This window comes from Bufo gargarizans, chromosome 3, assembly GCF_014858855.1.
Source record: "Bufo gargarizans isolate SCDJY-AF-19 chromosome 3, ASM1485885v1, whole genome shotgun sequence".
Classification (NCBI taxonomy): domain Eukaryota; kingdom Metazoa; phylum Chordata; class Amphibia; order Anura; family Bufonidae; genus Bufo; species Bufo gargarizans.
The window spans coordinates 292,951,871-292,976,458 of NC_058082.1; the positions used below are offsets into that span (position 1 = coordinate 292,951,871).

The following is a 24,588-nucleotide window of genomic DNA, read 5'->3' on the forward strand; positions in this document are numbered from 1 at the left end:
TGTGGGAAGGAATAAACGTGCTTTGGGTAAACTTCACCAATCAATAGAAACTCTGCAGGGGTAGGAATATATGTGTCCACAAATCAAAGTCTGCAATCCTAAAAGAGGCCTGTCGTGGAGAAATAACCCACTGTACCGCTACATGTCTCCCCACATCTCTGTAATACTGTGCCGTCTGCGTAATGTCGCTTTCTGCTCTGAAAGCTGGGTAGGATCGTGTCACTGCTTCGGACAATCACGTTTTACTGGGTGCTACTTTGCCCAGATTGTAGGCTGTAAGCCCAGGAGAGGCATGTTAGAGTAGGCCCCATCTGATGAGAAGCCACCCTGTCGTCCGGTAGATGGGCCAGACATATTTTTTATCAATTTATATGCGCAAAAAGAGATTTCTCGCTCATATCATTGGGGGACACAGGACCATGGGTATAGCTTGCTGCTGCCACTAGGAGGCGACACTAGGCTGAAAGCTGTTTGCTCCTCCCCTGCAGGCTATACCCCCTCCAGCCTGGAGAGAGCATATCAGTTTTTAGCTTAGTGTCGTAGGAGGCAGACCTCCCTGCTTTGCAGGGTGGCACTTTGATTATTTTTTATTTTTTCCAGAATCCGGATGGGGGGTCCAGGGTCGCTTGCGTCCCTGCATCCCCGGGAGGCGGGCCGGTGTACCTCGTCCACCGCCTTGCCGCCCCAAGAAGAAAAAGCGGACCAGGGCAGCCTCGCTCCCCTGCTTCCCCCCAGCTACAGGACTACCCTTTCTTCAGCCCTCTTCTGCCCGGACCCCTGTTGCCTTGTGCCAGCGGTCGTAGGGTGGTCCTGCTGGTGTTTCAACTGAGGGTGAAGTCTACAGATGAAGATAGGTAAGTGACTCGTCTCCCCTAGCCTCCCCCCCCCCCCCACTCACAGTATAACGGCGTGCCGTACTGCACGGCACCAGTGCCCCTGAGCGCCCGCCCGCCCGTCTGCCTGCCCGCCCGTCTGCCTGCCCGCCCGCCCACGCTCCAGCACCCGGTGAGTTCCGCCGGCACCTGTCGCGGATCTGTGCGCTCCGTCTCCCTCTGTTCTTCGCCGCTGCATCGCGCACGGCAGCGTCTTCCGTGAGGTCGCAGACGGCACTGCGCAGGGCAGATGCGCTATTCGCGCCGCGCCGGGATCTTCGCGGCCGCACGGCGGTGTCGGGCTCTTCCCCTCTGCTGCAGCGAAGCGGCCCCTTCTGAGCAGCCATATTATCGGGGACTTAGGCACGCTGGCCGCAGCTGCGGTCACGTGCACAGGGGTGGGCGGCGCTTGCGGCCCTCTTCGTTATCCTGCCGCTCCCGGGCTGTCAGGGGGCGTGGCTTATTCTCCCGCCCTGCTGAAACTTCCTCTTCCTCTCAGCGCAGCGTGGTGGACACAGGACCTTGGCTCCCGCTCCACTCTGGTAGGAGATAGATACCCCGTTCAGCAGGATATCAAACCATGTCTGACCCAGCCACTGACCCCCCTCAGGCAACCTGTGTGACCACTCACTATGCCTGTTCAGTGTGTTCAGCCAAATTCCCTCGGGGCCAGTCACTCTCACTGTGCTCGGCTTGTCAGAAGCCCGCGCAGAGCAATCCCCCTAGAACACTGCAGCCCACAGAAGCCTTAGATCGCCCTGTTCAGGGGGAACCAGACTGGGCAAGGTCCCTGTCTCGGGCAGTGGAGGACCTCTCTAAGGTTTCCCATTCCACCCTTTCTCTGTTGGGTCGTTTGGTAGATAAATCGCCACCGGTGCAATCCGCGCAACCGCATTGCACGCAAACCAGAGGCAGACCTCCTAGTAAGCGCCACAGAGCAGGTAACCGTTCCTCCTCTGACGCCTCTGCATCCCCCCCTGCTCCTGGATCCCAGTCACAGGCGTCCTCCCTGTTAGGTGACGCACTGTCAGAGGGTGAGCTCGGGGATTCTGATGCGGATATGGATCTGGAGCACTCTTCTCAGATTGCTTCCATGGTGGATAGCCTGATTTCGGCAATAAGGGATACCTTCCGGGTTCAGGAGGATCTTCCCTCCACTAGCCAACAAGGGGTGTCGTTTCTGCGTGCGAAACAGACTCCTAAGGCTTTCCCGTTACACGAGGATTTTTCTATTGTGGTTAACAAGGCTTGGGACCAGCCAGGTTTGCGTTTTGTTATCCCAAAGCGCCTGGACCTTCTCTACCCCTTTCCACGCGAGACAGTGGAACTGTGGTCCTCCCCGCCGAAGGTGGATCCGCCGGTGGCTCGACTGGCAAAATCTACGACCATTCCGGTAGCGGATGGTTCGTCACTCCAGGACCCGGTGGACCGTCGCGTAGAGTCGCTCTCCAAGTCAATCTTTACGGCGAGCGGTTCGGCGCTGCGTCCGATTTTCGCGTCCGCCTGGGTAGCTAAGGCGGTTTCGGAGTGGTCCGTCCGGTTAAGCCAGGACATTTTGTCCAACCTCCCGCCTGCTGAGCTCGAATTGTCTGCGCTCCAAATTTCACATGCGGGAAAATATATCTGTGAAGCGGCACTGGATGCTGGATCGATGGTCGCTCGTGCCTCAGCTCTCGCCACCTCGGTACGCAGGGAGTTATGGCTCAAGGCCTGGAAGGCTGATTCTTCCTCTAAACGTTCTCTCCTAAAGCTTCCGTTTTCTGGGGCTCGGCTTTTCGGGCCGAAACTGGATGTCATAATCTCAGAAGCTACGGGTGGCAAAAGCACCCATTTGCCCCAACCCAAAGCGAAGCGGCCTTTTCAGTCCAGGCCTGCGTCCTCACGCTTCCAGTCCTTTCGCCGCTTCTCGGGCACCCGTTCAGCCCCCACCTCCGCGGCGGGACCACCCAACCAGGATCGGCGGAAGGGCCCATCCTTTAAGCCCCAGCAGGCTTGGCGTCCACGTGCCCAGCAACCTCGCGCAGCCCCAGGTAAGCAGCCTTCCGCATGAAGGTTTGTCCCCACCTTCTCAGGTGGGGGGGCGCCTTCTCCTGTTCCAGGACATTTGGCACGCCCACATTCCGGACGCATGGGCGCTCGAGGTGGTTTCCTCGGGCTACAAAATAGAATTCAGGTCCCTTCCCCCCAACCGTTTCTTCCCTTCCCAGCCTCCCAGGGATCCCGTCCGGGCCGCGGCTTTCTTGAACGCCGTCCAGTCCTTACTTCTGCGGGGGGTTATTTCTCCGGTACCTCCAGAAGAGCGTTTCACAGGTTTTTATTCCAACCTGTTTGTGGTCCCCAAGAAGGAGGGCGATGTGAGACCGGTGCTGGACCTCAAGCTTCTGAATCGCTATCTGCGGGTTCAGAGGTTCAGAATGGAATCCCTTCGTTCCGTTGTAGCCTCGTTGGTGCAGGGGGAGCACATGGCGTCTTTGGACGTACAGGATGCGTATCTCCACATACCTATTGCTACCATGCACCAACGTTTCCTCCGATTTGCCATACAGTCGGATCACTTCCAATTCGTCGCGCTACCATTCGGTCTGGCGACGGCCCCGCGGGTGTTCACGAAGGTTCTGGCACCACTTCTGGGGATCCTGCGGTCCAGGGGCATTACCCTTCTCCCCTACCTGGACGACATCTTAGTCAAAGCCCCGTCAGCGCCGCAATGCGCAGACAGCCTTCGGATTACGATGAGCACGCTCACTCGCTTCGGCTGGATTCTCAACCGAAGGAAGTCATGCCTGTTTCCGACCACTCGGATCAGGTTCCTGGGTATGACGTTGGATTCCGAGGCCGCCGTGGTCCGTCTCCCTCTGGACAAGAGGTTGGGCATTCAGAATGCAGTGGTTCTGCTCAACCGGCATCGCAAGGTGTCGATTCGCAACTGCATGCGAGTTCTGGGGCTGATGGTGGCCTCATTCGAGGCGGTACCGTTCGCCCAGTTCCACACCAGGGTGTTTCAGCGGCTCATCCTGTCCTCCTGGGACAAGTCCCGGGATTCACTGGACCTCAGGATTTCGCTGCCTCAGCCCGTTCGCGAGGCTCTCGCCTGGTGGATGATTCCGGACAACCTGTCGTCAGGGAAGTCGTTCCTGCCGGTGTCTTGGACGGTGGTTACGACCGACGCCAGCCTCCGCGGTTGGGGAGGGGTCTTCGGTACTCGGACAGCCCAAGGTGTCTGGTCTCTGTCGGAGTCCAGACTACCCATCAATATCCTGGAGCTCCGGGCCATCTACCTCTCCCTTTGCCATTGGACCACCGATCTGCGGGGCCGTCCGGTCAGGATACAGTCGGACAACGCCACAGCGGTCGCCTACATCAATCACCAGGGGGGGACGCGCAGCGGACCGGTGATGGACGAGGCCGCGAGGATTCTGCAGTGGGCGGAAGCCCATGTCCCGATGGTCTCGGCGGTCTTCATCCCAGGCGTGGACAATTGGACGGCGGATTTCCTCAGCCGAACGACGGTGGATTCGGGGGAGTGGGCTCTCCACCCGGAGGTGTTCGAGGACCTTTGCCTCCGGTGGGGTCGCCCGGAAGTGGACCTAATGGCATCTCGGTTGAATCACAAACTCCCGTGCTTCCTGTCTCGCGCAAGGGATCCGATGGCCTACGACGTAGACGCACTCGTGGCACCGTGGGGCGACTTCAAGTTTCTGTATGTATTCCCGCCACTGCCGCTCCTACCGCGGATTCTTCGCAGAATCAGGATGGAGGGTGTTCAAACGCTCCTGATTGCCCCGGACTGGCCGCGCCGAGCTTGGTACTCGGAGCTCGTTCTGCTCCTGGGGGACGCGCCGTGGCCTCTTCCACTCAGGCCCGACCTGCTCTCGCAGGGCCCAGTCTTCCACCAGGGTTTACATACGCTGCGTTTGACGGCGTGGCTATTGAAACCTTCCTGCTGAAGAACAGGGGTTTCTCGGATGCGGTCGTTCGAACGATGATTAGGGCTCGGAAGCCCTCCTCGGCGAGGATCTACTATCGTACGTGGAGGTCGTTCTTGAAATTCTGTGAGGACAAGGACCTCCCCTCCAGGAGTTTTTCCCTCCCTACGGTGTTGGCCTTTCTTCAAGCAGGTTTGGAGCTGGGTCTGTCCCTAAGTTCGCTGAAGGGGCAGGTTTCGGCCCTTTCCATTTTTTTCCAGCGTACGCTGGCAGTGCTGGGGCCCGTCAAGACCTTCATGCAGGGTGTTGCGCACACCGCGGTTCCATATCGGCCGCCGTTACATTCCTGGGACCTGAATTTGGTGCTGGTGGCACTTCAGTCCGAGCCGTTTGAACCCCTGAGGGAAGTCTCCCTCCGCATGTTGTCGTGGAAGGTGGCATTCCTGGTTGCCATTACGTCCATCCGTCGGGTGTCGGAACTGGCGGCACTGTCGTGCAAGGAGCCTTTCTTGGTGTTCCATCAGGATAAGGTGGTGCTCCGGACGGTGCCGTCGTTTCTGCCGAAGGTGGTGTCGGCGTTCCATGTCAATGAGGACATTGTCCTCCCCTCGCTTTGCCCTAAACCTTCTCATCCTAGGGAAGTGGCGCTTCATCGTCTGGATGTGGTGCGGGCCTTACGGATCTACCTGGCCGCGGTAGCCTCCTTTCGGCGAGCGGACTCTCTGTTCCTAGTTCCGGAGGGTCCTCGGAAGGGTTTGGCGGCATCCAAGGTGGCGATTGCTCGGTGGATTAGATCGGCCATTCACGAGGCCTACCGCGCCAGAGGCAGGGGTCCTCCGCCTGGCGTCACGGCTCACTCGACCAGGGCGGTCGGGGCTTCTTGGGCACACTTTCACCACGCTTCGGCGTCTCAATTGTGTAAGGCAGCGACTTGGTCTTCGTTGCACACCTTCACCAAGTTCTACAAGGTGCATTCGTTCGCATCGGCGGATGCTGCTCTTGGCCGTAGGATCTTACAGGCCGCAGTGTAGTGGCTCGACTGTGGAGGTGAAGTCAGCGGTTTTCCCACCCTGGGGACTGCTTTAGGACGTCCCATGGTCCTGTGTCCCCCAATGATATGAGCGAGAAAATGAGATTTTTGTGAACTCACCTTGTAAAATCTCTTTCTCGCTTTATTCATTGGGGGACACAGCACCCACCCATTGTTGTTGGTTTCTACTGAGACCAGTGGTCCAAGTTACCGGTTGGGACTGAGGTCAGGTTCGGTTGTTTGGTTGGACTGTGGTCTTCCTGTTTTGTTTTGTTTCGGTATGTTTCTCCTACTGCTGAAGCACAAACTGATATGCTCTCTCCAGGCTGGAGGGGGTATAGCCTGCAGGGGAGGAGCAAACAGCTTTCAGCCTAGTGTCGCCTCCTAGTGGCAGCAGCAAGCTATACCCATGGTCCTGTGTCCCCCAATGAATAAAGCGAGAAAGAGATTTTACAAGGTGAGTTCACAAAAATCTCATTTTTAACTGCCCTTGCTAAGTATAGCCACCAAGCAGTTTATTTTTCACTTTTCTATTATTATTTGCTTATATCTTTGTGCAATGGACTAGCAGTGTGCTTTTACTAATCAAATCAAATTTTACCAGTCTGGAAATTTTACTGGTAAAACAGTAACATTTCGCTGATCTATGTCAATAAAGGTATTCCTAGCCAGATGGCCCATATATGGATACCCAAAAGCACTGATTGTATGTGAGTACAGGAAATCTTAATTCGGCAGTGGTGTTCATAAGAAAACCTTCCAGATTATGAAAAGAAGAAATATATATATTTATCACAGTTTATGGACATTAGTGACTTGATGCTCAGCATTATACTGTGTTGTTAAAGTGAAGACAATGCATTCAAGTGACGTTCAATGGACTGAATGAGCATGCATGCAATTGTAACAGATTTTTTCAATAGATTTTGAGTCAACACCAATCTGAAAGAATTAAGATTTAAAATTTGCAGAAATCTAAGTGTAATTAAAAATCATGCGTTAATATCGGAGGGAAAACCTCCATGGTAACTTTAGTAAAGAGAGACCATTTTTTAGTTTTTCAACCAGTGAACACATGCCTTAATCCTCACATATTAGAAGGAAAATCAATCAAAACTGGGAAAGTAGATTTATTTGGATAATGACACAAGTATTTCTCATCCATTCAAAAGACAATTGTTAGTTCAATTCGGGAAAGCTTGACGAGGCAAGGTGTTAGCAGGAAGATGGCTCCTGGAAAAGGTGGAGGCTCTACTGTTGGAGGACCATACTCTACCTCACACGATGGGATCTGGAAGTCTGAGTATTCGAAACCCCTAGAGGGCGTGCCAGTCTTGCTGTTTACAAGCCAGGGCTTTTCGTAACAGCGAGATGGCTGCTGTGGAGTCTGCGAGAGGGGCAAGGGCACACAGGACGGGAAGCGAGCGAAGATGAAGAAGGGTAATGAGATGTCACAAAAATGCAAACAAAAAAATACATTGAAACAAACAAAATTTGAACCAAAGGACTAAAGCAGGCACGCATATCACATATGGTAACACTAAGGCCTCTTTCACACGGGCGTGAGTTTTTTTGCCCGGATAAGAGCCGGGTGCGTTGCGGGAAAATGCGCGATTTTTTCTGCGCAAGTGCAAAACATTGTCATGTGTTGCACTCGCGTGAGAAAAATCGCGCATGTTTGGTACCCAAACCCGAACTTCTTCATAGAAGTTCGGGCTTGGGATTGATGTTCTGAAGATTGTATTATTTTCCCTTATAACATGGTTATAAGGGAAAATAATAGCATTCTGAATACAGAACGCATAGTAAACCAGCGCTAGAGGGGTTAAAAAAAAATATAAAAAAATTTAACTCACCTTAGTCCACTTGATCGCGAAGCCCGGCATCTCCTTGTGTCTCCGCTGCTGATGAACAGGACCTGGGGTGAGCTGCTGCATTAAATACAGGTTAAGGACCTTCGATGACGTCACTCCGGTCATCACATGGTACGTCACATGATCTTTTACCATGGTGATTCACCATGGTAAAAGATCATGTGATGACCGGAGTGACGTCATCGAAGGTCCTTAAGCTCTATTTAATGGAGTAGCTCACCCCAGGTCCTGTTCATCAGCAGCGGAGACACAAGGAGATGCCAGCTTCGCGAGCAAGTGGACTAAGGTGAGTTAAAATTTTTTATATTTTTTTTTAACCCCTCTAGCGCTGGTTTACTATGCATTCTGTATTCAGAATGCTATTATTTTCCCTTATAACCATGTTATAAGGGAAAATAATAATGATCGGGTCTCCATCCCGATGGTCTCCTAGCAACCATGCGTGCAAATCGCACGGCATCCGAACTTGCTTGCGGATGCCATCCGATTTTCACACACCCCATTCACTTCTATGGGGCCTGCGTCACGTCAAAATCGGAAAATATAGAGCATGCTGCGATTTCAACTGAACGCACAAGTGATGCGTTAAAAACATCGCTCATGTGCACAGCCCCATAGAAATGAATGGGTCAGGATTTAGTGCGGGTGCCATACGTTCGCCGCACGGATCGCACCCGCACGGAAAACTCGCCCGTGTGAAAGGGGCCTAAGGGGGATATTTAGCATCTCTCTGCGCCTCTTTTTTTGTGTAAAAAAGTAGCAAACTTAACTTCATGTTTGCCTCTTTTTAAATGTCACCCCTTAACACTTTTCGAAAAGGAGGGTGTCGTGAGAGTTTGAGCAAAGACCGAAATCTACGGCAGCTGCCACAGATTTCTTTCTGGTGCACACACAGCCGAAGGATGCATCTAGTTTATGCCAAGATCTGCGCCTCATCATAAATTAGTTGCACCCTCCAGCAGCACTGAAGACTTCAAAGATCTGCGTTAAATGCTGGTCTTTGATAAATCTCCCCCTAAGTGTCTAAATAGTATAAAAAAAAAAAAAAACATGGAATAAATCTTTTAAAATCCCAGATACATTTTTGCCTTTCAATCTCAGTACTTTCCCAGACTAATTGATCAGTTTGGCCTTTTTATTTTCCAAAAATGGTTTCAAAAGTGCACGTTTGCAAAAAAAAAGTTATTGAACCTTTTGGAAGCACTGGGATTTCTGCATTGATCAATAATTTTCATTGTACTTTGCATCTGACCGTGTCCAGGTCTGATTTTCTGTGCTCCATTGGCAGGTGCAGGTGAGAGCTGCAGTGATTTTCTCTCACTAATAAGATGTGGTCTGATTGTTATCCAAGTCACAATTATAGGCAAACACAAACTAAACTTAACAATTGTTCATAGAAGTGAAAAGTGGAGGACCAACATGCTCACTACCGCTCTATTCTGATAAAGGACACGTCAGTAGTGACAATCCTGAATTTCCTTCATTTGTAGATTATGTCAAATCATGAGTTAACGTACACCCAGGTCTTCAGCTATGCTTTTGTAGTCATTTCCTACTTGATTTGTCTTTAAACATGTTTTATGAGGTTCATTTACTTTTTCTTCCTGCACTGCTCATTTACTCAATGTGCTCAATTAAAGGGAACCTGTCATCACCTTTATGCTGCCCATACTAACGGCAGAATAAAGTAGAGACAGGCGAGTGGATTTCAGCGGTCTGTCATTTATAAGTTATAAGTAAGTGGTTGCCGAGAACCAACATCACAATCATTGCAGACCGGGCCTGGAAAAGAGTCCCGGTTATACATGAATTCCTGCGCTCCTGCTGATGACTGACAGTCTTCTACCTAGTTTTCTCCCTTTCTCTAGGAGAGAACTGCCAATCAGCAGCAGATGGGTGAGAGGGCAGGAGACTATGTATATCCAGGACTCTTCTCAGGTAGATCTGACTCTTCTCAAGGCCTGGGCTGCAATGATTATGATGCTGGTTCTCGGCAACCACTTACTTTTAGCTCATGAGTGACGCACCGCTGACATCTGCATTTCTGTCACTAGTTTATGCTGCCCTCAGTGAGGTGAGCATAACGTTGATGACAGGTTCCCTTTAAAGCAACATTCAAAGGCAGATGGTATGACTGTTTTTGTGTTACTAATTTAGTTAAAGGTGTCATAATATAATTACCTATCCTCAGAGATCATGGACCAGCTATTTGAAGAGGATGCCGAGCTCGTGTGAGCTGCATCCTCTTCAATGATTACCTGCATGATATCTGGATTGTAGTGGTTGTGCAGTACAACTATAGCAGATCATCCCATTCAAGTGAATTGGAGAGGAAGGTACAATTACCCAGCACCGCTGCTACAAAGGAGACAGTGTGCAGGTAAACATGGAAGAGGATGCAGCACTTGCAGGAGCACCGGGGCCCGTTCAAATGGCTGATTGATGAGGGGAGCTGGAAGTTGGACCCTCACCAATCTGATATTGATGACCTATCCTGAGGACAGATCATCAATATTAAGACACCTCTTTATATTCTGTTTGCCTATAATTGTGACTTAAAATAACAATCAGACCATATTGGACTACTAATCAACACAGAAATCCAGGTAATGCCAAAGCGTTCACTTACCTTTTCCTCCAACCACAGGCTTTAGTCTGTGTACTGCATTGTGTGGTTTCTTGCATGACACTGACTGTAGGGTCACTGTGCCACGAAGATAAGCTTCATTTATTCATTTATAAAAAAAAAAATGTCATGACTGAGAATCTGCCAGTTTATGTCTAAAAGACAAAGCACATACAAAGTAGTTCCCATATGGTAAAAAGGGTATTATTGCATGCAAACAAAGCAAAGCAAAAGACACTGGCCTTTGTACCCCATGTTACTTCCAAATATGCATATGCTAATGTCCAAATAATCATGCACAAAACCTACCTTTGAACCACTTGCAGGGGTAGCGGGTGAGGATGGAACAGAGGTACAGCTATGGTTACTCTGGCTGGCACTGGAGCTGGACCTAGTAGGAGAGGCAGTCCTGGAAGACGGTTTTGACCTTCGCCCTCGTGACCTGAAGGGAGTCATTCCCTGGGAAACCCCTTCGGGTAGTATAAACTTCTCTCGCAGCTCGAGATTAGTTCTTCCCCTTGCTGATGAAAAGAAATATACATAGGTTACATTGTGTGTAAGATTCTCAAGCCCAAACAAGATGCACAGAAGTTATAGTAAGCAACACACACACACACACACACATCACATGTATTTAGTTCTGCAAAACAGGTTAATACACAGTATAGCCAGCAAACATGGGTCAGTTGGGTTGTTAGCGTTAAATCTCTCAGAAGCCACACACATTGTTTTGTCATGTTTGCATGGGCTCAGGGCAAATGTATTATCTGGATTTCCATCCATAGACCTCTTTCACACTATAGTGTGCGCTTCCTGGTCGTATTGCGGACCGCATTTGCGGATCCGCAATATACGGGCGCCGTTCCGTGGGCATTTACGGAATGCGGACCCATTCACAACGGAGTACTTCCGCAGGGTTTCGTCCCATACTTCCGTTCCGCAAAAAGATAGAACATGTCCTATCTTTTTGCGGAAAAGGGCGGATCGCAGACCCATTCAGGTGAATGGGTCCGCGATCCGCTGCCCCCACGGGTGGTGTTCGTGCATTTGTCAGATCATCTCACCCAAAATGCTAATTCCAGGTACGGATGCAGAGTGCTCATGGTCATACAATGTGAATACAATATAGAGTTCTGTTCTTGCGTATGATGAAACTCAAATAAAGCATGTTGACAGCAATAAGCACATCTACAAAGCAAGAGCAGTTACCAAAGCCTATGGATGAGACGGAATCGGTTCTCTTTAATTTAATTCCTGGATGATGAACTAAGAAGGGTAGAGAGGTGCAGAGGGGAGAAATGGACATGATGTAAGGCATGCAAAATCTACAGACATTGACAAGATTATCTATCAAGACATAGGTTTGAACTGGGCTCAATGTGCAGACACTAATCCCAGACAAATCATATCTTGAAGGAACACAACTATGTTATGAAGCAGGGGATGCAAAACATCAAACCCTAGATTAAGTCAGTGACTGCATGCACTACCACGGATACAAAGCACAGAACAGATGGAACTTTCTTCGGATATGCTCCATATAGCCGGCACACCAATAAAACAGATCTACTTCCCCGTGTCTAAAATGAAACCATACTGCCCTCTGGTGGCAGGATGGGGAAATGATGCAATGTTTGTCTCCCCTGATGGGTGCTGATAAGATACAAGATCACCTAATGGCCACAGGCCACAAGTACATTTTTCTCCAGAGGTAAAAAAATAAAATAAAAAAATATTGTGTTTTTATCTTTTTTTTGTGTGCTATTTTTGTATTTATTTATTTTTTAACTGTATACTTAAAGGTATTTTTTTTCAAATGGTTTTCAACTCCCGTAAAGATTCCAATGGGTAAAAACACTACAACTAGAGCATTTTTTGACAAAAACACGAATGTAACGCAAAAAACACTTTCTAGTGGATTTCATCTGGCCGCATGAGAAAAAGAGGTATTGAAAAACGCTGCATCAAAAAGAAAAAAAATGCAACAATGGCAAAAAAAAAAAAAAAAGATTGAACCCAGCCTAAGGCTGGCAGGAAAAGTAACTTATGCTGTAGGAGCATCTGAAGCATTTGCCCCACCAGTACCCAAAATCTGAAACAGCTGAGCAATAACCATAGATGGTTTCTAACAGAAAGGAATATGAAGCCGGCCATATGCAGCAGATAAAACACCCATCGCCTGAGCAGCTATCTTAGTGACTCCGTTAATAACATGCAGATTTGGCTTAGTGGAACAGGCATGTCATTTTTATGGAGGGAAGGAGATAAGTGCTTGGCAGATTCCACTAAAATGAGTAATTAACAGTTGAGGCGGTCTCAATCCATATTAGATCTGTAAAGTGTAAGGCCAGCTTAAGACACCCGATTCAACAGTGATGACTGAATAGATGGCAAGTTTGGAACTCTGCTATAGGCAATGCAAGTTCAAGGCAGCAACACCCTAAAAAGATGACTATTAGATGCTATATTCAGATATACAAATCAAACTACACATTTCTTCTGTCATTTATTTTTGGGCACATAATCTTTGTATGCAGTCATGCACAGCCCTTTTAAAATGTTTCGGTCCCCAATCTTCGCAGGGTTGGAGACCCTTAAAAGGGTTGTGACACATTTTTTATGTAGAGAAAGTTAATACAAGGCACTTACTAATGTATTGTTATTACCCATATTGCTTCCTTTACAGGCTAGATTCATGTTTCCATCACATTATACACTGCTTGTTTCTATGGTTATGACCACCCTGCAATCCATCAGCTGTGGTCGTGCTTGCACACTATAGGAAAAAGCCCCAGTTTATGTGCGCGCCCAAAGTCCTGGCCACCAGAGAGGCCGGCGCTTTTTCCTATAATGTTCAAGCACGACCACTGCGACTGGATTACAGGGTGGTCGTAACCATTAAGACGAGCAATGTATGTGATGGAAAAGGAGGCAATATGAGTAATAACAATACATTAGTAAGTGCCTTGAATAAACTTCCTCTACATGATAAATGGTAGAGGAACAAGAGAAACTGTGGCTGCTATTAGCTTTCCAGTCACATTCAGGGGAGCACAAGAACCACATGGGGCTCCTGAGCCACTGCTTGGAGAACCTGCTTTATGCAGAACAAATACCATAAAAAAATCCATTAAAATCAAACACAAGAGCATTCAGTGTATAAACATTGGGTTATAATCTGAGAAGCAGAAATTTGTACCTCGGCAAGGATCGTTTTTCACCAAAAATTCATCTAGAGCCATCCAGCCGCCTCCAACTCGAACCATCACTGTGCTGCGCAGTATACGCACTAAGCGCAACTGTTGAGAGTCTCCAAACTGAGAAAACCAAATAACTGGTTACTTACATCAGATCTCTTACAAGCTTTCAATACATGCATGTCAAGTCACCCGTAGACCAAACCGGACATATATAGGTAAATATATATGTCAATATGTGCATGTTCATAAATTCACTCCATAAAATGAATCTATGTGCGTACAGACACATATTAACAGAGAATGAATCGTGAGCAGACCTGGAGAAGAAGCCTCAGTCTTAGAGCTTTACATTCAGCTCTTCAGAATTTTAGCCACCGCTTACATCCAGGAAAACCTGGCTATAAATTAAAAGAAGCTTGTTATCCTCCCAGGATCTACTGGGGTGGGAATATGAGGCATCCACAGCCCCTAATCCTTGATTTGTATGATTAGTTGTGGAAATGGAGTTAGTTGTACCATATTGGCAATTTTGGTAATTCAGTCACATAAGGCTACTTTCACACTAGCGGCAAGACGGATCCGGCAGGCTGTTCACCCTGTCGGATCCGTCCTGCCGCTAGTGTGAAAGTAGCCTTACTAAATTATGGATAAGGGAGACCCAATGACATGCTCATGCAGCTGTCCGGCTGATGGGCTCCTGTAAGATCTATGTCCAAGCATAGGAGGTAGATTTCCCATGTAGGAACTTCTATTACAATGTAATAAGAGTTCCATCAATCTGAGATTTACAGGACGTTCCCAGTCACCTTCAGCTGTGATGAATGACATGAATGGCACGTAGCTATGTAAACAGCTCAGGAATTAAAGGAGCTGTTCACTCTGACATGCAGACCCATTCACACAATAAGGAGCATCCACATTAAGCAGTGTGGGTTTATTTGCGTGAGACACAGGTCTGTACACATCTAAACAGCTTAAAGAAATCTATGGTGATTGTCAGAATTTTAAGATGATCACAAATAAAATAAAAAAAAGAATCAACTTAGTATGTAAGCAAGTGATTATTCGGGCAGAAAAGAGGCAGCATCAGAAAGCACTGTACCTGGTTCCCTAGGAAGAACTACATGAAAAAGCACAAGGAGAAAGAAAGAAAACTCTTTAGTTGCGCATACACAGCAATAACACAGAACTACTACTGACACAAACGTGGCTGAATTGCACTGGTTAATAAGTAAATATTGTTTTCCTTAAATGGCTGATCCACGATCTGAATTGTATTATTTAATCATGCAAACCACAGCATAAGGCCGAATGCCGTGAGTGGTCCGTGGTATCCCGGCCTGGCATCCTGCTGACAGCAGGAGCGCACGGCGTCATTTGTTGCTAGGACGCTGTCGCTGCACTACAGTAATACACTGGTATAGATCATACCAGTGTATTACTGTAGTGCAGCGGCAGCATGAAGCGCACAGCATCATAGCCACCAATGACGCCGTGCGCTCCTGCTGTCAGCAGGATGCCAGGCCGGGATACCACGGACCACTCACGGCCGTGTGCATTCGGCCTAAGAAAAAGGAATAAAAAAATAATATCAACCATGCTTAGATATTGCGGTCACTCACTTGTTGTAGACAATCCTGCTCATTTCATTGAGTAAAGTGGTTCCCAATTCATAGTGTGCAGAATTTTCACAGTAAGGGCCTGTTCCCATAGCAGAATTTTGGCACAAACTATCCGCCAAAATGCAGCCAGCTGCCTTCTATTGTTTTCAATGGGAGGCAGCCCTGTAGTTTGACACAAAGCGATTTAAAGCCAAGACTGCGTCAAGAAAGGATATGGCCCTTCTTTGCATGGCGTGCAGACAGCCGCCTCGAGCGGCCACTTGCGATTTAGCTTCAATCAATGGAGCCAAGCCACAAGCGGTTCCACAGCATCTAACTTTACGGATTTTGACAGTGTCAAAATTGCAAGGTGTGAACGAGCCCTAGAAGCAGCTTTCTGTCATTAGCACTGAACACATTAGTAGGACTTTCTGGAAAGGGAATAACGAGCAACATCTTGACACTTGAGCAATACTCAAAATGATTCCAAGTGAAGAATGGTTACGTTTTGTGCTTTACCACAAAATGGTAATAAATATTCGTGGCAAAAACTCTTTCAGCTTGTGGTTCACATCACAAAAAGCAGTGCTCGATTTTATTTACTTATACTTAGGGCCCATTCAGATGGCCGTAGTGCTTTGCTGATCCGCAAAACATGGACAATGGCCATGCGCTTTCTGCAATTTCCGGATCGCACATGGTCGCAACCATAATAGAAAATGCCTATTCTTGCGGACAAGAATAGGACATGTTCTATCTTTTCTGCGGAGCCGCGGTACGGGGGGCCCATAGATATGAATGGATCTGCAGACCTTCCGCAAAGTGGAACGGGTGCGGATCCGTGCATACGGCCGTGTGACTGAGCCCTTAGACTGCAAGGCATATGCTAGTGACAACTAGACATCTTTAGCGTACACAAGCTAGCTCCTAACACTAAGTGAACCTACCAAAGACTCACAAAAAGAAAAACACTTTGCTCACCCTGTATTTGTTCTCTCCGATCTGTTCCACCTGGAATCGCTTTGCACATTTACATTGTGCCACCTGCCTGGTGACCTTTGAAGAAATAAGTCAGAGATAAGTATTAACATATAAAAAAAAACTACTAGAAAGTGAGAGTATTCTTGCTAACGGAAGAAAACCACTTACTTCATCCTCAATCTTATCTGCATCAGTAGTCGGCCGATAAGCATCTTTATTGGGATGAAGGGCGGCTACAAACTCATAGTAATCGATGTATCCATCACCATCACCATCAAAGATATCAGCCACAGCTGTCATTTCTAGTTTTGTGGTTGGAAATTCTAGAGAAGACATAAGTGGTTGGTAACTGAATCAAGAGGATGAACTTTAAAGGTCATGATCCTTAGAAACTGTCTACTTACTGGATGCCAATATCCCATCAATAAATTCTTGTCTGGTAATTTTCCCATCCTGGTCTTTGTCTATCCTGCGGAAGAAATCCATGACCCGCGATTTCTTGTGATTCATCCACCGCATGTATTTCTTCCTCCAGATGTCAAAGTCAAAGTTGGCAAATTCTTTTAACTTGGAAAAACAAAAACGTAAAGTTCAATAACCAAAGCAAAGATGAATTGGTTATATGGCAAACGTGCAGCTTTGTTACCATACCTCTTCCAACCTGTCTAAAGAATCATTGAGCTTTCGCTGTCTCTCCAATGCTAATAACCACACCTGCTGCCAACGGGCAGACAGCTGATTGACTCTAGGGTTCTTGTTCTCCGACTGGGAGGGCATCTGAAAGACTGGTGGGGTGGACTGCACTGCAGGTTTCCCTGCAAAAAATAAAAAAAAAGTAAAGTGATTTAATGCATAACAGAAACAGAAGCCATCTAATATAATCTTTTTCAAAGATAATGAAGAATAGCACCTCCCTAAAGTTCACAATCTTAACAGTGCACACCAGTATTGCTGTTCTGGGTAAAATCATTCTATAAAGTCATTAGAATACCTACAGATATAGGATACTTGTAAGACTTTCATTGGCTTTATGTTGAAGACGTATAAAAATAGTAAACTGCATTGAACTGTAGCACACAGAGCTGAAGAATCGGGTACACTCACTGTTTCGGGTCTTGTCACTGAATGAGGCATGGTTAGGATCGGTTTTCCTCTTGTATGTCTTTGTCACTCTATCCACATCTGGTTGCTTCTGAGTCATTTCCTCCATGAACATCTTCAAAAAGAATGAGCACAAAGCTTGTCAAATGATATGTGCACAATGCTTTAAAATGGGGGTGCAATATTTGGACTATATTGTTTAATACTATGAAGAACAGAAGGTTTAAATCATAGTAACCATCAATGGCATATTTTGTAATTGTATCTAAACATGAATTCCCTAGGTTAAAGCACTTTCTTAAAGGCCAAGAGCAATTCTAACTACAATCTGATTCCAGCAATAACTGCTTTGTGCTAGTGAACAAAAAGATTGGGCTCAGGTTTATGTGACCTGCATTAGTCTGCCACGCTGCGGACTAATATTATTGAGATCATAGTATTTCAATGAGGAAAAAAGAAAATCCCATTATTCAGTACAGCAATGATTTATTCTAATCACAGCAAAATATCAATGTCAGTAAAAGGCCAGTTTAGACTGATATCTTGAGAATGTTGTAAACCCAGTTTTCATTACAATACATTCTTTCCTACAGTGCAGTAACCCAAAACTAAATACGCAACCAATGTGTACTGTACCTGATGCTCAGAGATTAGGGCTTTGACTTGATCAATGTTTTGAGGCATAGGCTCCTGATCCCTTTGGATGAGTGTGGTTTCAGCCCATTGGATCCAAGATAACAACTCATCTAGAAGGTCAGAATTGGCAAGAAGTTCAGCAAGAGCGGTTTGCAACCTCTGCTGGTGTTGATTCCCCCAAGTCAAAACCTAAAAAGATAATATATAGTTATATTGTTACAAGGCTTAATACCTGAAGACAAAATGTCACAAAAACCCAACACACAGGACGCTGTGCATATCTATGAGGACACAGAGGAATATTTGCCATTTGTGCACCACTTTTAGTAAGCTTTGCCTTTAGAACAATAGATATTTGGTTATACCTCCTCGAATCGAGCTCGGATGATAGTGATCCAGTGCTTGACTGTGGTGATACAGTCTGGGTGGCACATAGTTAGAATCCTCTCTCCCATACTGACGGCTGTGTTCACATCTACCTGCTTCTCTTCAACTTTATTCATAAATTCCTAGAGAAATTAAGGAGATCATTTGTAAGAGAAGCAACCAATCTAGAGCATATGCATTATTCTCTGGCGGCATGCGCAATAATAAGGACAAAAATATGTGATCTAGCAGCAAAAATATCACCACCTTGTGAACATCAATGAGCGACTGCAAAGCCTCGGCATCATCAGGAAGAGCACCCCGAAAACGCAAGGTCTGTTCTGCCTCTGACAGCCACTCTAACAGCATATGGACGGTGCTACGGAACTCCTCAGCCTAAATGGTGAAAACATAATTAAGTATTTTTTAAGGTAAAATCTATGTATTCTAAAGTACAATTGCAGCAAAAATTTGTCTTATTCTCATGAGGTCATCACAATACACACCTGTTTCAGAGCTTGCTCCAGACGGGTCTGCTTAGACACTGACAGTTTACAGACAGTGTCCCAACGTGTGCTAAGTTCCTGAAGTTGAACCTTCACCCAGGTGGTATCCTCTCTACTACTATCCAGCAGTTCCCGGGCAGAACGTTTTACAGCTTGAACGCTGCTGGTTCTCTTCCCAAGCTCTTTCTGAAAAACCTTTAGAAATGATGAAATAAAATGAGCACATACAAAAAACCTGCAATTATATCCAGTATTTTAGGATTAAAGAAACATAAAAGCCTTACTTTATGGGCATCCATCAAGTTCATTACAAGATCCAGATCTCCATGGACGGGCTGATCTTCTGCCAACTGAGGTTCCACCTTGTATAGCCAATCAACCAGTGCCTGTAAAGCATCCATAAACTGGCCAGAGAACAGCAAGGCTTCTTCCAGCTTATGCTGTCTGTAAAGAAAAATATAGTACAAGTTTGGAAAATGGCCTTAACATGGAAAACTTCTAACCACATACTGGATACTATGGCCAAGATTTACTGGTCCTATAAATGGTGTAAGGTCAGACAGGCTATCTGGACCTGCACCAGATGTATCACATTGGCTCAGGCTGGATGATAAACGTGGTGCAGGCATAGACACTCTTCTCTGCCCTTATACCAACTATTGGGTTGGCTTTTTTTAATAACAGAATTTTATGCCAGAAATGCTCCAAAATTTAGGAGCCAGAACAGAGCATTCTATGCTCTGGCCCTTTCCTTCAAAGTACCATCCACATTCCTCTAATCCAGGGGTGCACAACCTGAGGCCTGGTCGGGCCACATGCACCCTTGATACCATTCTGTGTGGCCCCCAACCATCTGGTTACAGACATGTCTATGCCTTAAAGGGCTTCTGTCACCCCACTAAAGTCTTTTATTTATTTATTTTGGCTACTTATAATCCCTATACTGCGATATATGAATATATAATGCTATTACTCATTTTGGTTCAGTAGTTAATTTAAAAAACGGACTTTTATAATATGCTAATTACCTGTCTACCAGCAAGTAGGGCGGATACTTGCTCGTAGCAGCCGCATCCTCCTTTCATAAAGACGCCCCCTCCTCATGTTGATTGACAGGGCCAGCGAACCCGCTCGTCCTCTGCTGGCCCTGTCTGCATTCAAAATCTGGCACCTGCGCCGTACCCGTCTTCAGTCGGCGCACTGAGAGAAGGACGCTCGCTCGGCTGCTCCTTCCTCAGTGCGCCTGCACCGGGTGTAGATGTGACGTTCACCGGCACAGGCGCATTGAGGATGGAGCGGCCGAGCGAGCGTCCTCCTCTCAGTGCGCCTGCGCTGACTAAAGACAGGTACGGCGCAGGCGCCAGATTTTTAACGCAGACAGGGCCAGCAGAGGACGAGCGCGTTCGCTGGCCTTGTCAATCAACATGAGGAGGAGGCGTCTTTATGAAAGGAGGATGTGGCTGCTACCAGCAAGTATTCGCCCAACTTGCTGGTAGACAGGTAATTTGCATATTATAAAAGTCCGTTTTTTTAATTAACTACTGAACCAAAATGAGTAATAGCATTATATATCATATATCGCAGTATAGGAATTTATAAGTAGCCCAAATTTTTTTAAAAAACGAGATTTTTGTGTAAAATCTCTTTCTCGCTTTATTCATTGGGGGACACAGGACCATGGGTATAGCTTGCTGCTGCCACTAGGAGGCGACACTAGGCTGAAAGCTGTTTGCTCCTCCCCTGCAGGCTATACCCCCTCCAGCCTGGAGAGAGCATATCAGTTTGTGCTTCAGCAGTAGGAGAAACATACCGAAACAAAACAAAACAGGAAGACCACAGTCCAACCAAACAACCGAACCTGACCTCAGTCCCAACCGGTAACTTGGACCACTGGTCTCAGTAGAAACCAACAACAATGGGTGGGTGCTGTGTCCCCCAATGAATAAAGCGAGAAAGAGATTTTACAAGGTGAGTTCACAAAAATCTCGTTTTCTCGCTCATATCATTGGGGGACACAGGACCATGGGACGTCCTAAAGCAGTCCCCAGGGTGGGAAAACCGCTGACTCCACCTCCACAGTCGAGCCACTACACTGCGGCCTGTAAGATCCTACGGCCAAGAGCAGCATCCGCCGATGCGAACGAATGCACCTTGTAGAACTTGGTGAAGGTGTGCAACGAAGACCAAGTCGCTGCCTTACACAATTGAGACGCCGAAGCGTGGTGAAAGTGTGCCCAAGAAGCCCCGACCGCCCTGGTAGAGTGAGCCGTGACGCCAGGCGGAGGAACCCTGCCTTTGGAGCGGTAGGCCTCGTGAATGGCCGATCTAATCCACCGAGCAATCGCCACCTTGGATGCCGCCAAACCCTTCCGAGGACCCTCCGGAACTAGGAACAGAGAGTCCGCTCGCCGAAAGGAGGCTACCGCGGCCAGGTAGATCCGTAAGGCCCGCACTACATCCAGACGATGAAGCGCCACTTCCCTAGGATGAGAAGGTTTAGGGCAAAGCGAGGGGAGGACAATGTCCTCATTGACATGGAACGCCGACACCACCTTCGGCAGAAACGACGGCACCGTCCGGAGCACCACCTTATCCTGATGGAACACCAAGAAAGGCTCCTTGCACGACAGTGCCGCCAGTTCCGACACCCGACGGATGGACGTAATGGCAACCAGGAATGCGACCTTCCATGACAACATGCGGAGGGAGACTTCCCGCAGGGGTTCAAACGGCTCGGACTGAAGTGCCACCAGCACCAAATTCAGGTCCCAGGAATGTAACGGTGGCCGATATGGAACCGCGGTGTGCGCAACACCCTGCATGAAGGTCTTGACGGGCCCCAGCACCGCCAGCGTACGCTGGAAAAATATGGAAAGGGCCGAAACCTGCCCTTTCAGCGAACTTAGGGCCAGACCCAGCTCCAAACCCGCTTGAAGAAAGGCCAACACCGTAGGGAGGGAAAACCTCCTAGAGGGGAGGTCCCTGTCCTCACAGAATTTCAAGAACGACCTCCACGTACGATAGTAGATTCTCGCGGAGGAGGGCTTCCGAGCCCTAATCATCGTGCGAACGACCGCATCCGAGAAACCCCTGTTCTTCAGCAGGAAGGTTTCAATAGCCACGCCGTCAAACGCAGCGTATGTAAACCCTGGTGGAAGACTGGGCCCTGTGAGAGCAGGTCGGGCCTGAGTGGAAGAGGCCACGGCGCGTCCCCCAGGAGCAGAACGAGCTCCGAGTACCAAGCTCGGCGCGGCCAGTCTGGGGCAATTAGGAGCGTTTGAACACCCTCCATCCTGATTCTGCGAAGAATCCGCGGTAGGAGCGGCAGCGGCGGGAATACATACAGAAAACTGAAGTCGTCCCACGGTGCCACGAGTGCGTCCACGTCGTAGGCCATCGGATCCCTTGCGCGAGACAGGAAGCACGGGAGTTTGTGATTCAACCGAGATGCCATTAGGTCCACTTCCGGGCGACCCCACCGGAGACAAAGGTCCTCGAACACCTCCGGGTGGAGAGCCCACTCCCCCGAGTCCACCGTCGTTCGGCTGAGGAAATCCGCCGTCCAATTGTCCACGCCCGGGATGAAGATCGCCGAGACCACCGGGACATGGGCTTCCGCCCACTGCAGAATCCTCGCGGCCTCGTCCATCACCGGTCCGCTGCGCGTCCCCCCCTGGTGATTGATGTAGGCGACCGCTGTGGCGTTGTCCGACTGTATCCTGACCGGACGGCCCCGCAAATCGGTGGTCCAATGGCAAAGGGAGAGGTAGATGGCCCGGAGCTCCAGGATATTGATGGGTAGTCTGGACTCCGACAGAGACCAGACACCTTGGGCTGTCCGAGTACCGAAGACCCCTCCCCAACCGCGGAGGCTGGCGTCGGTCGTAATCACCGTCCATGACACCGGCAGGAACGACTTCCCTGACGACAGGTGGTCCGGAATCATCCACCAGGCGAGAGCCTCGCGAACGGGCTGAGGCAGCGAGATCCTGAGGTCCAGTGAATCCCGGGACTTGTCCCAGGAGGACAGGATGAGCCGCTGAAACTCCCTGGTGTGGAACTGGGCGAACGGTACCGCCTCGAATGAGGCCACCATCAGCCCCAGAACTCGCATGCAGTTGCGAATCGATACCTTGCGATGCCGGTTGAGCAGAACCACTGCATTCTGAATGCCCAATCTCTTGTCCAGAGGGAGACGGACCACGGCGGCCTCGGAATCCAACGTCATAACCAGGAACCTGATCCGAGTGGTCGGAGACAGGCATGACTTCCTTCGGTTGAGAATCCAGCCGAAGCGAGTGAGCGTGCTCATCGTAATCCGAAGGCTGTCTGCGCATTGCGGCGCTGACGGGGCTTTGACTAAGATGTCGTCCAGGTATGGGAGAAGGGTAATGCCCCTGGACCGCAGAATCCCCAGAAGGGGTGCCAGAACCTTCGTGAACACCCGCGGGGCCGTCGCCAGACCGAATGGCAGCGCGACGAATTGGAAGTGATCCGACTGGATGGCAAATCGGAGGAAACGTTGGTGCATGGTAGCAATAGGTATGTGGAGATACGCATCTTGTACGTCCAAAGACGCCATGTGCTCCTCCTGCACCAATGAGGCTACAACGGAACGAAGGGATTCCATTCTGAACCTCTGAACCCGTAGATAGCGATTCAGAAGTTTGAGGTCCAGCACCGGTCTCACATCGCCCTCCTTCTTGGGGACCACAAACAGGTTGGAATAAAAACCTGTGAAACGCTCTTCTGGAGGTACCGGAGAAATAACCCCCCGCAGAAGTAAGGACTGGACGGCGTTCAAGAAAGCCGCGGCCCGGACGGGATCCCTGGGAGGCTGGGAAGGGAAGAAACGGTTGGGGGGAAGGGACCTGAATTCTATTTTGTAGCCCGAGGAAACTACCTCGAGCGTCCATGCGTCCGGAATGTGGGCGTGCCAAATGTCCTGGAACAGGAGAAGATGCCCCCCCACCTGAGAGGGTGGGGACAAACCTTCATGCGGAAGGCTGCTTACTTGGCGCTGTGCGAGGTTGCTGGGCACGCGGACGCCAAGCCTGCTGGGGCTTAAAGGATGGGCCCTTCCGCCGATCCTGGTTGGGTGGTCCCGCCGCGGAGGTGGGAACTGAACGGGTGCCCGAGAAACGGCGAAAGGACTGGAAGCGTGAAGACGCAGGTCTGGACTGAAAAGGCCGCTTCGCTTTGGGTTGGGGCAGATGGGTGCTTTTGCCACCCGTAGCTTCTGAGATTATGACATCCAGTTTCGGCCCGAAAAGCCGAGCCCCAGAAAACGGAAGCTTTAGGAGAGAGCGTTTAGAGGAAGAATCAGCCTTCCAGGCCTTGAGCCATAACTCCCTGCGGACCGAAGTGGTGAGAGCTGAGGCACGAGCGACCATCGACCCAGCATCCAGTGCCGCTTCACAGATATATTTTCCCGCATGTGAAATTTGGAGCGCAGACAACTCGAGCTCAGCAGGCGGGAGGTTGGACAAAATGTCCTGGCTTAACCGGATGGACCACTCCGAAACCGCCTTGGCTACCCAGGCGGACGCGAAAATCGGACGCAGCGCCGAACCGCTCGCCGTAAAGATTGACTTGGAGAGCGACTCTACGCGACGGTCGAGCCACCGGCGGATCCACCTTCGGCGGGGAGGACCACAGTTCCACTGTCTCGCGTGGAAAGGGGTAGAGAAGGTCCAGGCGCTTTGGGATAACAAAACGCAAACCTGGCTGGTCCCAAGCCTTGTTAACCACAATAGAAAAATCCTCGTGCAACGGGAAAGCCTTAGGAGTCTGTTTCGCACGCAGAAACGACACCCCTTGTTGGCTAGTGGAGGGAAGATCCTCCTGAACCCGGAAGGTGTCCCTTATT

The 24,588-nt window shown here is 48.9% G+C and overlaps 1 protein-coding gene across 1 annotated transcript in view; it reads right to left on the bottom strand.

Annotated features, from left to right (window-relative positions):
* The window catches only part of LOC122932160 (microtubule-actin cross-linking factor 1-like), a 259,477-nt gene that overhangs the window by 4,163 nt on the left and 230,726 nt on the right, over positions 1–24,588 (bottom strand). Inside the window, 15 exon segments of the mRNA XM_044286418.1 lie at positions 7,105–7,215; positions 10,638–10,849; positions 11,538–11,594; positions 13,528–13,645; positions 14,631–14,648; positions 16,111–16,185; positions 16,279–16,433; positions 16,515–16,677; positions 16,762–16,925; positions 17,215–17,326; positions 17,848–18,036; positions 18,213–18,356; positions 18,481–18,609; positions 18,720–18,914; positions 19,004–19,163. Coding sequence (XP_044142353.1) covers positions 7,105–7,215; positions 10,638–10,849; positions 11,538–11,594; positions 13,528–13,645; positions 14,631–14,648; positions 16,111–16,185; positions 16,279–16,433; positions 16,515–16,677; positions 16,762–16,925; positions 17,215–17,326; positions 17,848–18,036; positions 18,213–18,356; positions 18,481–18,609; positions 18,720–18,914; positions 19,004–19,163 — 2,002 coding nt within the window.